The following is an 18406-nucleotide window of genomic DNA, read 5'->3' as shown; positions in this document are numbered from 1 at the left end:
ATGTTGTGTGTTTTTAAACAACCAAAACAAATAATGCATAACGAAAATGATGTGGCTGTAAAATGATCAAGCATTTGGCTTTTATTTCTCAAAAAACAAAAAAAAGAGGTATTTATTCCAACTCCAACATTTGGCTCCAAAACTAAGCCTATTTATTGTAATTTTTACCCATTTAGAGTTTTTATAAGTGCCAGTGCCAACAATTATATAACAATACAGTTAAGTCAACTTTATACTGTAAAACATGTATAACATGTAAAACTATGAATACAAACTTAAATAGTAAAGGCCATTTGGCCTTAGTTTTGTCTTCAACATTACAAAAAAAGGATTGCACCTTCTGCAAATTACCCACCGGAGAACAAAAATAAATGAAATTAATATAAAATATCAAGCCAAACAGGTACACAATGTATACAATTTATAAAAAAAAATAAGTGTAGCTTTGAAAAGGGGAATGTTTTATTGCAAATATGCATTTTGTTAAATAGAAAAAGAACAGCATTTTGTTTTTCACTTAGGCTAGTTGAAGTATATTAGCACGTCTTGTAGTATTATATTTTTTTGTTAATTGAACATGTTCTATGCTCAATTACTTTGGTAGCCGATTATGTCTTCCCCAAAAGTACGAGTGGATTTGGAGAAGCAGGCTGGGGAGTTAAATTTTTTTGTTGTTGTCTGTAACTATTTGGCAGACGTGACGTAGCCTACAAACAAGGTCTCGCAAAGACTGCAATACAATATTTTTTCCTCCATCACGTCCCGGTGTATACAGTGAATGCATGCTGAAATTATTGTTGCGTGGCTACATAAAAGTTTAAGCATATGTGATGCATTGCCGCAATTGGTCTGACTGGCGCGTGAGAGAGACGAGGGTGCGTGTGTGTGTGTGTGTGTGTGTGTGTGTGTGTGAAGGGGTTCTTTTTTTAGGCTATACTCTCTTGCAATTGAACGTGAATACGTTTACTACTTAAAAACATCAAAGCTAAACATCATATCTAGTCAAACCGCATCACGACATCCCTACAAATATAGTATGGGATTAAAATCAGCGAACATCAATGTATAGGCTTAGGCACGGGCGGAAATATTGGCGCTGGGTCAAAAAAAAAAAAAAAAAAAAAATGCGGGGGACAGAATCGTTACCTTGTTTCAGCGACGCTGAAAGAAAGCGATCCCAAACTTTAGACATTCTCTGCCGTTTATGGACATCTTTACTGTCCGCCATCGCGCCAACTAAATTCAAAATGTATCACGCGCTATGGTGTGCTTCCTGAACATACAACGGTCCGTGTGAAACAATCAGATCCCTGCGCGTATAGTGCGCGTCATAGGAATTTAACGAGGCTTCGAGGCAGAGTTTTTGCCACGAGGAATTTTTGTAATCGAGTAAATCGAGTAACTCGATGAATCGTTTCAGCCCTAATAAATAAGCCCTGACAGGATGAGATAGAACCCCAGCACTTCGCGAAGGGGTTTGATCACATCCATTTACAAATTACTGCATTCTTTTTTTTTTTTTTTTTTGCATATTGTCCAATGTCTTAACATTTTTTACATCAGATTCCATATTTACATCAAGATGAGTGCATCAAACAATTTGTATTCAGTGCATCTCAGAGGAAGTACTTACATTCCCATGGCCAGGAGTAGTTGTCCACAGCCAGGGGTTCATTGGGAGGAGGCAGTTTTTCAACTTCCCCCACAGTAGCATTGTGGTCATTGATGGCAACTTCCAAGGCTTTCTTCTCAACAGCAGTCTTTCTTCTTAGTTGATGCCTTCGCTTATTCCCACATACAATGAGAAATACAAAATGAGTGTGCATTCACACGATGACTACACAAAAGCACCATACAAAATAAGACTTCACAATATGCATGTATGTGTTATGATTATTGTGACAGATGTTGTGTGATAATTTTCGCATCACAAGTTTCATTATCATTTGAAAAATTGTGCAAAAACTAGGGAATTTTTTTTCGGAATCTATTTTAAACAATCATTTTTTTTAAATGGAGGACAAAATTGGTAGGTCAGGACATTCCTGCACTTTGCAGAAATATTGGAATTATTACCGCACCACATCTCCCTTTCCTTGGATTCTTAAACAGATGAGGGCAAATACAGACATTTTCACAGTTACATTTAAAAAAACATTGCTGTAAATCATGGTATTATGGCATTTGATACAGTAATGCCACTCTATTGGCATTAAATATAAACCAAATAATGTTTAAATTTAGGGGGGGAAAAAACTGGCAAGCATTCATAAAAAATTTAAATTGTGGTGTTACACATGAAGAAATATAAATTTAGCTTACATGTCCAGTTGTTCCATGGATGTAATCAACAAAGGAGGACACCTCTAGCCTGGTTCTACCAGACTCTCGTACATTTCATTTGTACAGAGAGTCTGGCTTCCTCCATTGAGAAACGTTTACTTCCTTGTAGGCGGGTTCGCTGTTAAAGTTCAAAACTATTGGATCTGCCCAGAGTCACTCAGGATCTGCCATAGCCAATCGCTAACGTGTGGTTGTGACGTATGTCATGCGCCGAAACCGGCCGGAAACAACAAGTCCGAATGATCAGAGGATTATGTTTAGAATAAGATGTCTGTCAACGAGAGCTGCAGGTTTTGTTCATCGAATTTAAGAGTTCAAGGAACAATTGTAAATTCTAAATGTATATTTGACACTCAGTCATTTAATGCAGGTCTGTGGTCACTGTCTCAAAGAGCATGCACAGAGTCCAATGTTAGTACACATTGATGGCCTAAGACACGAAACGAGCGGTTTGTGTGAGAAAACGAACAGTAGCCTATTTATATCGTTTTTACCTCTCTGAGGGCACGCGCGCATCGTGGTGTGTGACGTGTACGCAGACTGGTGCATAGATATATACACTAGAAGTCGCCTTGTCTACGGCAGTTAATTGGAACGAATGTCTTTAAGGCGACATCTAGTTTACATATCTATGCCGCTGCGGTCGTTTTGGATCTGCCGCAAATGCTGTACAGTGATCACCGTCCAAAATGTCAAGGTCATCGTGCACGCCGAGCTGCCCAGCACGAACTCCTAACTTTTCTGCCTCCTTCACTTGTGCAACAAGAGGGGAGACGACAACAACTATCGGCTTTGCATCCCTATCGTTCGCCTTAGCTAACTCATTAGCGGAGTGAGCTGGAAAATCAAACTTTTCCCGAACCCCGTGGGGAGGAGGGTCACAACATCATGGCCACCAAAAAAACGTAGAAAACATTGTTCTTGCTCCGGCTTTAACTTCTATATATTCGGCAGTTTTGCAACAACGGACCGAATAGCTTTTCTCACGTCTTTCTCCGCTGCCATTACTGAACTCCAACGCAAACTGACGCACTACATCAACGTCATCGTTCTCAGCCACTCCCTCTGTTCGCTGATTGGTCCTACAAAAAATTGGTTTCTGGAAACCTAAGAATATACAGCAGTCCCAGACGTAGTACTGAAGGAAAATGAAATTGAGCGGAAGTGCGTAGGAGGGCGCAGCCAGGCTAGGACACCTCAGCATCATTGGCCAAAAAGAACCCATCAGGACTTGAAAGAAATATATAGATGTGGGTTAAATTTACTGTATAAAAGTCATTTGTGGCTCACTAGCATTTCATTGAACATTAATGTTACACACCCTGGTTGGCTTTTGAAACGATATAATTTGCAGTTACCATCCACTGCAACTGCCAAAATGGAGGGTGTGCATGCTGGGCACTGAACATGCTGGACCTGAGACAGCTTGTCAACCTCAAATTCGACATCCCTGGGGCAGTGATTTTTAGATCCTCATACGTGGTGAACAAGTCCACAATGTACAAGGTCTCAAAATTGACAGTTGCTGGCCAATAACCACTTTCAACCAAATCACTTATGGTCACTGGCAAGCTTTTCCCACAGGAGCAGTTTACTGATGGAAGGAAGAGGTTGTATCTTCCTGAAATTTCAGAAAAACAAACAATTCTCTATTGATCACAAGAAACAAAAAACACAATATAAAAAAACAAAAACAAAAACAAACAAAAAAACATTACCATTACCATTCATTCCAATTAAAATGACTTTCCCTTGGAAAAGCTTGTTTGCCCAGGGGAGCAGTTGCAGCAGGGAGGAAACGATTGGTAACAAAAAAAAAAATCAGAATTAGTTTACATTAAAAAATCCAGACTTTCAAATCCAGACTCAAAACACATTTGTTTAGCTATGCATTTACTGAATGAGCACTGTGCCACTGTTCGTCCGACTGTTTGTACTGTATTTTATTTTTCTAAACTGTTTTAATTATTCTTAATTCTTTTTATTATTTTAATTTATTCTATGTAAAGCACTTTGAATTGCCATTGTGTATGAAATGTGCTATATAAATAAACTTGCCTTGCCTTACATATTAGAGTAAATTAAACCAAAAACTCAACAGTGAGGGTGTTGTTTCTATCAAACAAAACTTCATCCAGCATGTTTGTTGGAGTAAACAAGGTTTGTGTCAAATGTAAAACAGCCTATATAACCTGAGAATACTCTTTTCATGATAGGAGAATTTCCCTCCCTCATGCAGCTGAACAAAAGTGGATGGCGGCAGGTGTTTGAAGAACCCCTCCACCATGGATGCTCCCTACACACAACTACTGCAGCCTTGTGTCCACAATGATGGCAAACCCCCTCCTTGGGCTTCTCAGATGACAACATATTGTTCACCATGAAGGGGCTCATTACTGTCCAATTCTCCAGAGACGAAGTTTACCTGTTCCTCCAGTGTGATGGGAGAGGTTGTTCAGCACCACTTCCCAAGAGGTCTTGGACATCTTGAACGAGGGAGTCTGAAAATGAAAAGGGAAGAAGGCAATGGTAAATCTGGGCAATTACCACATAACAAATGAGGAAACAAGTATTAAGGGGATAATGAAAATATTGAAAGGCCTATAATCTTCTTATAGCATGTACTCTCTGCCATTACAACAATAACAGGCTGACTATTCTAGTGTTACTAGTACACATACATCTTCAAGGTTAAACCACAGTGACATTTGTTGGTCAAAATGTGACACTACAGATACTTTTTGCTTGGTGTCATGAATTTCCCCACTAAACTACAGCTACATTAAACTCTAGAGAACTCTACAGAGAACCCTATTGTTTCTGCTCCGTTTATTATTATTATTCTCCAAAGGGAATAGCTTTTTGGAGGGCCTAAACGTGCTCGAAAATTCATGAAACTTTGCACACGCTGGCGATGGCGTGATCCACCTCTGCCTGCACCTTCCATTTGCGGCCTGTGCGGATGGGGACATTCACACTCCTTATGAGCGGGTCTGCTGAGCTCCTTAGTTCCATCACAAGGCAAGCCTTTTCCTGCTTATATCCTAGGCTGATGGATTTGATGGGGAGCTCCAGCATGCTCCGACTAAAAAGACCTGCGTTTAAAAAGCATTGGGGCAAGCCCAGCCACTTGCGGATGTAGTTGTTGGCTAGGCTATCTGTTCTGCTGACATCTGATGAAGCAATTTCGCAGACCTTTAAGGGCCACAGGATACATTGATGGAGGATGTGCTGATAACACAACACCATGTGCTTCCCAGGCAGTTGACTCTGCTCAATCTTTGCCAGACCTTCTGCAAGTTGATGTTTGGTTATCCTTCCCATCTGCCTGTCTGACAAGTCTGCCATATACTGCCTTCCCAGGCTTTGCAGTGGTTTTTGGTCCAGCTGTGGAATGGGCTCCCCTCCTGCGACAAAGCTATCCTGGGCTTGCACTATGCCTTTCCTTATTGACAGGCTTCTTGACCTTCATCCTCACCCATGTAAGAAGCTCATCAAAGTGCCTGAGGAGACTGGTTGTACAAGGAGCTGTTACAGTTACAGGTGCCAGTATGTCTGATCAACCCCTCAATGAAACAAAAGGCTCTCCTGAGAATTAACACTTGAACTGTCGCTTGCATATGTAACAGGAACATTCGAGATGCAGCATACAGTGCAGCTCAAACCTCACCCCAACCATCTCTCCCTTCATCACCCTCCTCCTCCTCATCTGAGAACCTATGCAATGTTAAGTATGTACATGAAGAAACTATGAATGTTAGATATCATTTTAAGTGTCTCAGTGCTTCTGGTAAAATGGTCTCATTCTCCCAACCACATTGGAAAGCTAAAAGAAGTTATAAAATATGAGAAAAGTGATGTGTCCCTTAAAAGTGTTGCCTCACCCAGAACCTCCATTCAGACTACCTCCTGTATGTAAAACCACAATCCATTCAAGTACAAATTCTGATCCCACAGCTGTGAACCCCCCAATAGGGGACCAAAATCTGATTATAATGACAGAAGCCACCATTTGGTATGAATATTGAATTATCTGGGTATAAAAGGAAAAGAGCAGAAAAGTTCTGGGAGTCTGTAGGTTGACTTCCCACACAAACGCTGTGTGTAATTTTGTTGATAGGTAATAATTTCTATAAATTCCTCGATTTCTGAATTGTTATTATGATATGCTTAACTGATGATTTTGTTCTTATGAATTGGATTTTTGAATTATTGCTTCATAACCTGGTCAATAAATTGTAAACGTTTGATTTTATTCTGACTGACTCTGAGACTGTTTTTCCCTGATTATTGGATTTTTATTTTTCCACAAGTTTTGCGTCAGATTAGCGACGGCTAATTTTCTTGTATCAAATTTCAAGTGTACTTGAATGCAGAGACGAGATATTTTCCGTCTAGAATCAGCAAACGCTGTTGTGATCAACCTAGAATCAGGTGCGTCTAATTACTTCTGTTTTAATTTAATGTTAGATAAGTGTACGTGAGCAAGCATGGGCTTGACCAGAAGCCATTTTCAGAGAAGTGAAGTTGATTGACTAACATCTTTCAATGGTGGTCAAAACCTCTACTGAAGTAAACGTTTGAATTAAATTCAAGAAGGGGCATTCCAAGGGGGCTATTCAAGTATGTTTGATTGTGTATGTGTGAATACGGCAAATCCCAGATATTTAGCCAAATTACCTTTTGATGACTGGAACTGACGAGATTGTGTCGTGAGACCTTGCGAGAAAGAAGGACCTCAGAGTGATATAGTTTCCAGATCTAAGCGGGTAGAATATAATCAGAGTTGATAAAAGAATAATCAAATATCCGTTCACTTTTAATGATGTCCAAACATCATTCAAATCTTTTTCATATATGGAGTCAGATGAAATAACGAGTACATACATGTGAGGAAATATATTGCATTTAATCTTGTTGTGTTGCAAAAAGGGAAAAGGCAAGTAATACACAGAGAAACCTTCCCTGTATTATTGGAAACCCTCTTTGGACCAATAGACGGGCTTACAGAGCCGTTTTGCTTGTCACATTGTCCATATAGCTCCTCAGGGGTGGCAGCCTCACGTCCGATGGTAATTTGATACCTCCAACCACCTGCTTATTCTGCAAAAGCCATCACAAACGGGAGGGGTGAGATGGCGCATCCCATCGCAATTCCACGTTCTAACTACTGCCATCCCGTCATGTAGCCCTCTAGCGTGAAACATATGCAGGCTGCTGAAGTATCTGACGATGATGTTCTTTACACAACCCGGGACATAGAAGAACTCCAAGGCGAAGTCAATCAACCTGTGTGGAACCAAGCCATATACGTTAGCCAGGTCCAACCAAACCACATGCACATCACTCTTCTCTCTCTTTGCATGCTGGATCTGATACCATATCAGAGAAGAGTGCTCAATGCACCCTGGAAAGCCGGGGATTCCTGCCTTTTGGCAGCCTGTATCTATGTACCCATTTTCCATGAGAAAGTTGGTAATTCTCTTTGCCAGAGCGGAGAAGAAAATCTTTCCCTCTACATTCAACAAGGTAATGCTTCTGAACTGGCCGATGATCTGGGATTTCTGCTCCTTTGGGATGAATACACAGACGGCTTGCTGCCACTCTGCTGGAACTTGCTGCTTCCTCCAAGCTGTTTTCATTAGCTTCTACAGTGTCTATTCGGCCCTGGTGCTGATGCTGACCTTGCCTTCTTGATTACCTCCTCCACCTCTCGCAGCTTAGAAGAAGAAGAAGAAGAAGAAGTTTTATTTATATAGCGCCTTTCCATAGCTCAAGGTCGCTTTACATTGTACATTACAATACATTTAAACACCCACAAATACATTACAGTCACATAGGATACAGATAGTCACATTATCCAAAATGCATGTTATATAGATATGTTTTTAACTGGGTCTTGAAAGTAGCCACAGATGAGGTATTATGTAGTGTAAGAGGTAGCGAATTCCACAATTGAGGAGCATTAACACCAAATGACCTTCCACCTACAGTAGACAGCCGGAAACGAGGGATGGACAATAAACCAAGTTCAGCTGATCTAAGCGACCGGGCAGGGTGATAAGGGTAGAGTAGGTCAGACAGGTATTTGGGAGCAAGACCATTTAATGCTTTGAACGTTAAGAGCAATACCTTAAAGTGGATACGTGATGCCACAGGTAGCCAGTGAAGGTCATGAAACAGAGGAGTAATGTGAGCAGAACGCCTAGTGGAGGTGAGAACTCTTGCTGCAGAGTTTTGAACATACTGTAATCTTGAAATAAGTTTTTTGGGAAGACCAAGAAATAAGCATTACAATAGTCCAGGCGTGATGTGATTAATGTATGAATTAATGTTTCAGCATCGGCTAAAGTGAGAGAAGATCGTAGACGAGCAATATTACGAAGATGGAAAAAAGAGTTTTTAACAAGAGAAGAAATATGAGAGCCAAAAGATAGAGTTGGATCGAATAAGACACTAAGGTTACAAATTGATGACGAAGGCTTAACGTGAATTCCATCAATATCAAAAGACTGGTCCATCCTTTTGACTGAGGCAGTTGAACCAATCACTAATATCTCGGTTTTCTTATCGTTTAATTTGAGGAAATTCAGGGACATCCAATGCTTGATGTCCCTGATACATGCAGTGAGTGAGTCAGGCAAAAATGGCCTATCGGAACTGGTGTTAAGATAGATTTGAATGTTATCAGCGTAGCAATGGAATTTAAGTCCATGCCTGCGTATGATGTCACCAAGTGGATATATGTAGATGATGAACAATAGCGGGCCAAGAACCGAACCTTGGGGAACACCCTCTGTAAGTGAAGCAGTGGCAGATCTAAACCCTTGTATAGTGATGTAATACTTTCTGTCGCTGATGCAGGAAATGAGCCAGGAAGGAGCAGAGCCAGTGATGCCAAGATCAGAAAGCCTAGAGTTCATTATTTCATGGCAGACTGTGTCAAAAGCAGCGCTTAAATCAAGGAGCATCACAGTGGCGGAACTAGAGTTTTATACATGGGGTGGCCAGGGGGTGGCCACTGCCACTTTCGGGGGTACACAGTACACACACACACACACACACACACACACACACACACACACACACACACACACACACACACACACACACACACACACACACACACACACAGACACAGACACACAGACAGTGGAAAAGCTTATGGAAGGAATTGGGTCACTCTGTTTGTGTCTATAAGTGTTGTTGAACATCCAAAATATTTGCAGAAAACAAAGCTGAAGCACCAAGGAGATAAGATACCGTAGCATGTGTCTGTTATGAACTGCTGCATTTTTTATTTTTTTATTTTTTATATAGCAGCCATCAAGCAGACATGTACTTGAAAAATGTAAACAATTTTATTGCCCATTAATATAAAATCTTATCCTAGGAAGATTTAATACAACATAATTCTTTATTTATAATAATTTATAATTAATCTTTCTAATTATAATTATTTAATTTATAATATTTTTTTTGTGTTCATTTTTGGGTGAACTACGTAAGGAAAAAAAAAGCCCAGAAGAATCCCATTAGGGGAAAGTTTCAAAAAAGACCCAAATATAGCCTATTCATTCTTTCTTTCACATGAATAGGGTAAAAAATTTAACCTTTAGATATCACCATGAAAATGACTGAGTTTGATTACTTACATCAAGACAAACAAAAAATGTATTACAAGTTTTTTTTAAATTGTTTGTTAACATGGACAAACGGTGCACAATCTAATTACGTATGTGCTAATTTGCATAAATACCACAACAGATCTAAACATTGGGTCTTGCCAGGTGAAAATGTCTTGTTGAATCTTGTTGAGACATAACAGTAAAATACTTGATGTTAAGGTCTGAATGGAACCCATTACGGCTACCCATGAGCATTAATACATAGAGGCAGGAAGAAGTACTTTAGAAACCAGCCTTTATTAATTTTTAAGAGATGGGGTTTGGGGCTGGGTCTGTGGGACTGTGTCTGGGGGACGAGTCTGAGGGAAGAACAGGAGACAATGGTAAGGAGAATGCAGAAGACAAAAGGTAGGTAAAATAAAAAGTGAATCCCCAGAAACAGTTTTCGAAACTTTCCCCTAATGGGATTCTTCTGGACTTTTTTTCCTTACTCAGGACATATTGAGGATACAAAATTATTTGAGTTTGCTTCTGTTGCAATTTGTTCAACCTTTTTTCATAAAAATGACTGGACTATGTTTGTGCTTATTTAAAACGATCTCTGATAGCCTATCTCTCCCTTTCTTTTCATGTTTAATTGACCCTGTTCAAAAATATGACACATTTAAAATATGATTCCAAATTCCAATCATATTCATATTCTAATCATCATCCATTTACCAACATTTTTATCTTAACTCTTTCTCGCCAGTATAAAAAAAGGGTGTTTTTGGTCATTTTCACAATTTCATTGCACCCCAGAATATTTTGTTGTATGAATATCTGAACATACCAAAAGAAAGAACAGACCCTGTGCTTTAAAAAAAAAAAAAAAAAAATCTGTTTTATTCTAGCTTCGTGCGTCTTTTTTTATCAACACTTGAATGTTGGCAAGTTTCATAAAAAGCAACATGAGCAAAAAGCTGAGAAAATCGCATTTGTATCAAAGACTACATCTAGATCCGATTTAATGACAATAAAAACACAGTAGATCGAGTCCATCAACACCCTACTACACCCATAAAGCTTCACAGTCCTATAGTGATCGCATTATGATATAGCCTATCACTTATTTCTGCTCTTCTTTGCCTGCGTTTTGATATCCTATCCTCACATTAGCTAGAACATTTGTATACTGTAACGTACACACGGCAAGGTAGCCTACTGTATGCGTGTATTAGGCCTAATGTATTCGGAACAAACCACCCTGATGCTAAACCTTGAAAACTTACTTCAAATATGATGTTTTCTTATTCGGTGAAGTTCGGTATTGTTACGATATTAAAGTGTCTAGGAAATATACATAACATTAAGGATATTAAAACACCACTGGTGTGTGGAATGTGGTGGAAGGAAACATGACAGACAACTTCTGAGAGAGAAATTTGACTGGAGTTTTATTTTACAACAAGCCGTAGCCACTGAATCCAGTCAAAGCAATTATATGTCTGTGGGCTATGTACAATGATAAATAAAATAAAAAGGAAAATGGGAAAGAACTTAAGTGGCGCCAAAGGAAATAACAAAACATAACAAAACAATCCTTAACTAATCCCTAAACCTAACCAAAGAAAAATGCAGAAAACGAACCGAAATCTTCGCGCTTCCGGCGCCTAAATAACCTGACTAATAATAAAAATACAAGGGTTGGCGCTCACCTCTTACCTGGTGTGTATATACACAAAAGCAGCTACGGGCAAAATGTATATCGCGATATACTGACCTGATGTTCCTTCCCAAAATAGCTTTGCAGCTGAAAACTCTTGTTATATTCTCATATAGTGATACACACGTATTACGAATAAGTTACTAAATATAAATATAGTCACTAAAGCACATAGCACACTTCTCCAGGTAGATTAGATTAAACAGACAAAAACTCTCAAGGAGTATACAAAAACTCAGCACGCCGCATAACAGCTTGCTGCCGCAAGAGAGGGAGAGAGAGAAGTGAATGAACCCGCCATCTCTCTTAAACCAGCTGGACTGCCTCTGATTGGTTCTGGTGCTCCGCCCTAAGGATAACTGACAGATGAGTCAGCCAGTCACAGCGACCTAGAGGCGGGCACAAACAGAAAGAAAACTCAATGAACGCACAACACACGTGTAGTGCATCAGCGAGCGAAAACATCATTCCCACGCCAGCGAAACGCACGTGGAACGTAACACCCTCCCCCTTAAGAACCAACTATATGTAGAAAAAAAAAACCTAACATATAGTTGTTCAAACGAATGTACTCAGACGCCGCAACAGGCAACTCTAGACAGTGCATCCGCGATCACGTTTTCTACGCCTTTCTTATGTTTGATAATTAAGTTGTATCCCTGCATAATCAGAGACCAGCGCATCAAACGTTGATTCTGATTATACATGCGAGACAAGAAAACCAATGGATTGTGATCGGTAAACACTGTAACTGGGCTAATACTCGATCCAACATACACATCGAAATGTTGAAGGGCCATCAGCAACGCTAATGCCTCCTTCTCGATCGTCGAATAGTTTAACTGGTGTTTGTTGAACTTGCGAGAGAAATAACAGACGGGATGGTCAATACCATCTTTATCTCCTTGAATTAGCACAGCCCCAGCACCCACATAACTCGCATCCACATCGAGTTTGAAAGCAGAATCAAAGTCTGGAGCGGCTAAAACAGGTGCATTACACAAAAGATCTTTAACCGAGTTAAAAGCATGCTGACATTCAGCAGACCACAGAAACTTTCGAGACGGACTGAGGAGTGAAGTTAACTTGCAACCATCTCTCGTCCTCTGCTCGTCCGTTTGAAAACTGCGCGCGCACGTTTTTTTTTTTTTTTTTTTTAAATCAGCATCAGCAAATGCCAGTAGCAAATAAAATTTTGGGGTGGCACCCGGGGTGGCCAATCGCATGTCAGGGGTGTCCAGTGCCACCCCGGACCCCCCTCTGGCTCCGCCACTGGAGCATCAAGATGCTTATCAGCCCTGAATCCATGGACAAAAGAATGTCGTTAACCACCCGAAGAAGGGCAGTTTCAGTGCTATGTGATGGGCGAAAACCAGACTGAAAAGGTTCAAAAAGACCATTACCATCCAAATGTGATCGCAATTGTGAAGCAACAACCCTTTCAATGACTTTGCTTAAAAATGTTAAGTTGGATATTGGTCTGTAATTGACCATATTTAGGTGGTCTAGGCCTGTTATTTAAGAATGTGGGTCACCGCAGCCATTTTTAATTCTGCTGGAACAATGCCAGATGCCAAACTACAGTTTATCATGTGTGTTAAGAAGGGTGCAACCTCGGGCACACACAACTTAAGCAAAACAGTAGGTGTAGGATCAAGCTGGCAGGATGTGGAATTTGATGTCACAATTAGGTCACTTATGGCAGAAGGAGTAGTTAGAGTGAAAGCAGAGAGATAGTTTGTTGAGTGAGTGGAAGCAGCGAACTTTAAATGAACTTTAAAAACATTTGAGTCACTTATATGAGGAGTGTTTTTGATAATGGATGCAGTGATTGACTTCAATTTATCGGAGAAGAATTGAGAAAAGCTATTTACAAGCCTTACAGAGTCCGAAATAACATGTTGTGGTGGATTTGTGAGATAGTTAACCATTGCAAAGAGTGATTTGGGCCTGCACTTGGAATTCCTAATGGTAGAGGTGAAATAAGAGGATCTAGCATCGTTAAGGGCTGTACGGTACTTAAGCAAGTGTTCTTTAAAAGCCAAAGAGTGCACGATAAGTCCAGTTTTCCTGTATAGTCTTTCTAGGCGGTGACCATCAGTTTTTATTGTTCATAGTTCAGGAGTGAACCAGGGTGAGGCACGAGTAGATGGAACCAGTCTTGTTTTAACAGGAGCATGGCTCTCAAGTATTTGAGACAAAGCGTTATTGTATATAAAGCAGATTTCTGACGGACAGTTAGATAGTAGACATTCTGACAAGGTGGAAGCCCTTATTGAAGCAGAGAAGGAAGATGGATTCACAGAGTTAATTTTACGATAAGTCAGAATTTTCTTCAGTGGTGATATAGGTATTGGAAAGCTACAACTGAAGCTTATGAGCTTATGATCTGAGAAAGCAAAGTCAGAGCCATTTACAAGGATATTATTTAAGCCAGATGTACATAAGAGATCCAGTATATGACCCCTGGAGTGAGTAGCAAAAGTTACATGTTGAGTTAGGTTGAAACAGTCCAGTACAGACATCAATTCATTGCATTGTGCAGTGTTTTCATGTATATTAAAATCACCAAGCAGAATTACAGATGAATAATTACCACAGACAAGAGTAAGTAATGCACTAATCTCAGAGAAAAAGTCAGATGGACATTTTGGAGGTCGGTAAATTAAGATTACAGCCAGTTGCGTTTGGCCAGTCATTTTCAGCGTGAGGTATTCAAATGCTGAAACATCATGAAACTTGATCTTAGAAATTTTAATGGTCTCACGGCAAACTACAGCCAGCCCTCCACCTCTACGATGAAGACGGTTGAGAGAAATAGATGTACCCAGGTGGAGTTAAAAGGTTTAGGTTGAAAAGGTCATTAGGAACCTGCCAGGTTTCCGTCAGAAGTAGCATGTCCAGGTTTGTCCATCCATCCATCCATCTTCTTCCGCTTATCCGGGGCCGGGTTGCGGGGGCAGCAGTCTAAGCAGGGATGCCCAGACTTCCCTCTCCCTAGACACTTCCTCCAGCTCTTCCGGGGGGACACCGAGGCGTTCCCAGGCCAGCCGGGAGACATAGTCCCTCCAGCGTGTCCTAGGTCTTCCCCAGGGTCTCCTCCCGGTGGGACATGCCCGGAAAAGATGCCCGAGCCACCTCAGCTGGCCCCTCTCGATGTGGAGGAACAGCGGCTCTACTCTGAGCTGCTCCCGAGTGACCGAGCTTCTCACCCTATCTCTAAGGGATCGCCCAGCCACCCTGCGGAGAAAGCTCATTTCGGCCGCCTGTATCCGGGATCTTGTCCTTTCGGTCATGACCCAAAGCTCATGACCATAGGTGAGAGTAGGAACGTAGATTGACCGGTAAATCGAGAGCTTCGCCTTGCGGCTCAGCTCCTTCTTCACCACGACAGACCGGTACAGCGACCGCATTACTGCAGAAGCTGCACCGATCCGTCTGTCAATCTCTCGTTCCATCCTTCCCTCACTCGTGAACAAGACCCCAAGATACTTGAACTCCTCCACTTGAGGCAGGAACTCTCCACCAACCTGAAGTGGGCAAGCCACCCTTTTCCGACTGAGGACCATGGCCTCGGATTTGGAGGTGCTGATTCCCATCCCAGCCGCTTCACACTCGGCTGCAAAGTGTCCCAGTGCACGCTGAAGGTCCTGGTCTGATGGGGCCAGCACGACAACATCATCCGCAAAGAGCAGAGATGAAATTGTGTGGTCCCCAAACCCGACCCCCTCCGGCCCCTGGCTGCGCCTAGAAATTCTGTCCATAAAAATTATGAACAGAACCGGCGACAAAGGGCAGCCCTGCCGGAGTCCAACATGCACTGGGAACAAGTCTGACTTACTGCCGGCAATGCGAACCAAGCTCCTGCTCCGGTCGTACAGGGACCGGATAGCCCTTAGCAAAGGGCCCCGGACCCCATACTCCCAGAGCACCCTCCACAAGATGCCGCGAGGGACACAGTCAAATGCCTTCTCCAAATCCACAAAGCACATGTGGATTGGTTGGGCAAACTCCCATGAACCCTCCAGCACCCTGTAGAGGGTATAGAGCTGGTCCAGTGTTCCACGACCGGGATGAAAACCGCACTGTTCCTCCTGAATCTGAGGTTCTACTATCGGCCGGATTCTCCTCTCCAGTACCCTGGCATAGACTTTCCCGGGGAGGCTGAGAAGTGTGATCCCCCCATAGTTGGAGTACACCCTCCGGGTCCCCCTTCTTAAAAAGAGGGACCACCACCCCGGTCTGCCAGTCCAAAGGTACTGTCCCCGACCGCCACGCGATGCTGCAGAGGCGTGTCAGCCAAGACAGCCCCACAACATCTAGAGACTTGAGGTACTCAGGGCGGATCTCATCCACCCCCGGTGCCTTGCCACCGAGGAGTTTCTTGACTACCTCGGTGACTTCAGCTTGGGTGATGGACGAGTCCGCCTCCGAGCCCTCAGCCTCTGCTTCCTCAATGGAGGACATCTCCTTGAACTGCCACCTTACCGTGGTGGAGGGGTTTGAGTACCCGAACGACCCTAGGAGCTATGTTGTCTGGGGCTATATGCCCCTGGTAGGGTCTCCCAAGGCAAACAGGTCCTAGGTGACGGGTCAGACTAAGAGCGGTTCAAAAACCCTTATGACGACCATAAATTCGAGGACCGTGACGTCGCCCGGCATGGCGCAGCCGGGGCCCCACCCTGGAGCCAGGCCCGGGGTTGGGACTCGTATGCGAGTGCCTGGTGGTCGGGCCTCCCCCCATGGGGTCCAGCCGGGCTCAGCCCGAAGGAGCGACGTGGGGCCACCCTCCCGTGGACCCACCACCTGCAGGAGGGACCGCAAGGGGCCGGTGCTAAGTGGATCGGGCGGCAGTCAAAGGCGGGGGCCTAGACAACCCGATCCCTGGACGCGGAATCTAGCTCTAGGGACATGGAATGTCCAGGTTTGTGTCAGTGATTATGTCATTCAGCACTGATGCTTTATCAGTTAGAGAGCGTGTGTTCAACAGCGCACATTGCAGGTCTGAAGATGCGCGTCTGCAGGTTCCGAGGTCAGGAGAGAACTCAGCTTAGGTCAGCTTAGGTGGAGAACTGTCAAACGGTAAAGTTGGGGGGACTGGGCATGGTACATACCCTGGAGAACCAGGCTGTGATGTTCGTTTGTCGTCACTGTACTGGTTCTAAATGTATTGCTCCAGCTCCTCCTTACTGACGTTCAACTTGCCACTTCTCTTCTTGCCCAACAACTGCAGGGCATACTTGAAGGGATCTCTGAAAAAGTTGGTTCTCTCTTTCTCTCTTCTCTTCCTCCTCCTTCTAGTTCTCTCCACACTCCTCAACCTGGCGAGGCTTTGTCTGACCTCGTCCCACAGCTCCTTCAGGCCTTCCTTCTCCTGAGATGCAGCCTTTCTCCAGTTCCGACGGAGCTGGCGCCTTGCTTTCCTGGGCTGTTCGATCTCTCTCTCTCTCTCTTCTTCCTTTCCCTGGGGCTATAGGCTCTTTCCTACTGACCTCACCAAACCCCTCTCTGCATGCCTCAAAGATGATGTCCCCAACGATGTTCAGTTTGCTCTCGACGCTCCCTCTCAATGCCAGCTCCAACAATTGGCTTACGTCAGCATCCAGACTCTGCCATGCCACCCGGTCATTCACTTTTTGGCCATTTGATCTTGTCGCACCTACCTGGCTGCTTTGTTACCGGCTTTGTCGGGTGTGCCTCTGGTGGGCTGGTGTCCTCGTGTTCGCGGGGTACCTTCTCCATCTAGGGGTTTCCTTCTGCCACTTCAGGAGACTCAGCAGCAGTGGATCCTGCAGCACTGTGGTTGCTCTCCCGGCTTCTGGACCCTGTCGTCTGACCTGCGCGAGGTTGCTGGTCTGCCTGCTTCGTACTCTTCATCTTCCCTTGATGGATATGCAGCCCCCTGATTGACGTCACCTTCTCCCATCCACACGCACACTTCCGGAGGATTTTATTGTTGTCGTTTGTAGCGCAAAGAAGATGGTCAGATTGCCAGCTCTCTCTCTATTGATTAAATTACTGAGATTACCCTGTGATCAAACCCCCTCTCTAGTCTGGGACCTAATCAACTTACTGGAATCCCCATTTACAGACACCTCCATTGTCTTAAATCTTCGCCGCGCAGGACGTGCAGACCAAATGGCGCCAACAAACGGCGTAACTCATTGACTGCCTATCTGAAAACACTGATCTCTTACTGCTGAATCAACAAGACCCTCTGTTTACTGTTTGGCGAACATCCGCTGACCAATAGAGCAATCTCGAGAGAACCCCCTAGGGATCTCTTAGACACTGATTTACACTTCAGAACAACAAGACTCTTATCCGAACAAATGTCCAAACCATGTTAATTACATCATTTCTAAAAACGCACACACATAGTCTCTCAACCCCGCGGCTCGAGGACAAAAGTTCAGCGCGCGGTTGTGAACTCTCAGCCTGGGTCACACACACTCACACAGAGACTCACTCTCATACCCGACCACATGTGTGCAAAGTTATCTTTCTAAATGTTTAAAATGTATTTCTTGAAGTGTTCCGTGGTCTCCATACCCAAAATACTATCTATATAAACTGTATTTGTATGTAACCCATTTGATGTGTGTATAATCACGAGAAATCATGTATCTGAGTGTTATAGGCTCACAAAAGTATCATTCGCGGTATTGTTTTGTTCCAAAGAACCCAACGGTGTTGAATCTTTAACACAAAATATCAGAAGATGCATTCT

At 42.9% G+C, this 18406-nt stretch overlaps 1 protein-coding gene across 2 annotated transcripts in view; it reads right to left on the bottom strand.

The window, feature by feature from the left end:
• Window positions 1-18406, bottom strand: part of LOC309498471 (uncharacterized protein) — a 180273-nt gene that overhangs the window by 60040 nt on the left and 101827 nt on the right. The window contains exon 4 of one of the 2 annotated variants that reach the window (XM_082169237.1): window positions 11263-12065. The exons of the other annotated variant lie outside the window; for it this stretch is intronic. Within the exon in view, the coding sequence (XP_082025363.1) occupies window positions 12056-12065 (10 nt within the window). The 3' untranslated portion in view covers window positions 11263-12055. Of the gene's footprint in view, window positions 1-11262; window positions 12066-18406 lie in introns of those variants that run through there. 2 annotated transcript variants of the gene reach the window in all.

Source organism: Leuciscus leuciscus (genome assembly GCF_965113295.1).
Source record: "Leuciscus leuciscus genome assembly, chromosome: 1".
NCBI classification, from domain to species: Eukaryota; Metazoa; Chordata; class Actinopteri; order Cypriniformes; family Leuciscidae; genus Leuciscus; species Leuciscus leuciscus.
Note: the sequence above shows the minus strand (reverse complement) of the source record. Positions and strands in the feature narration are given on the sequence as shown.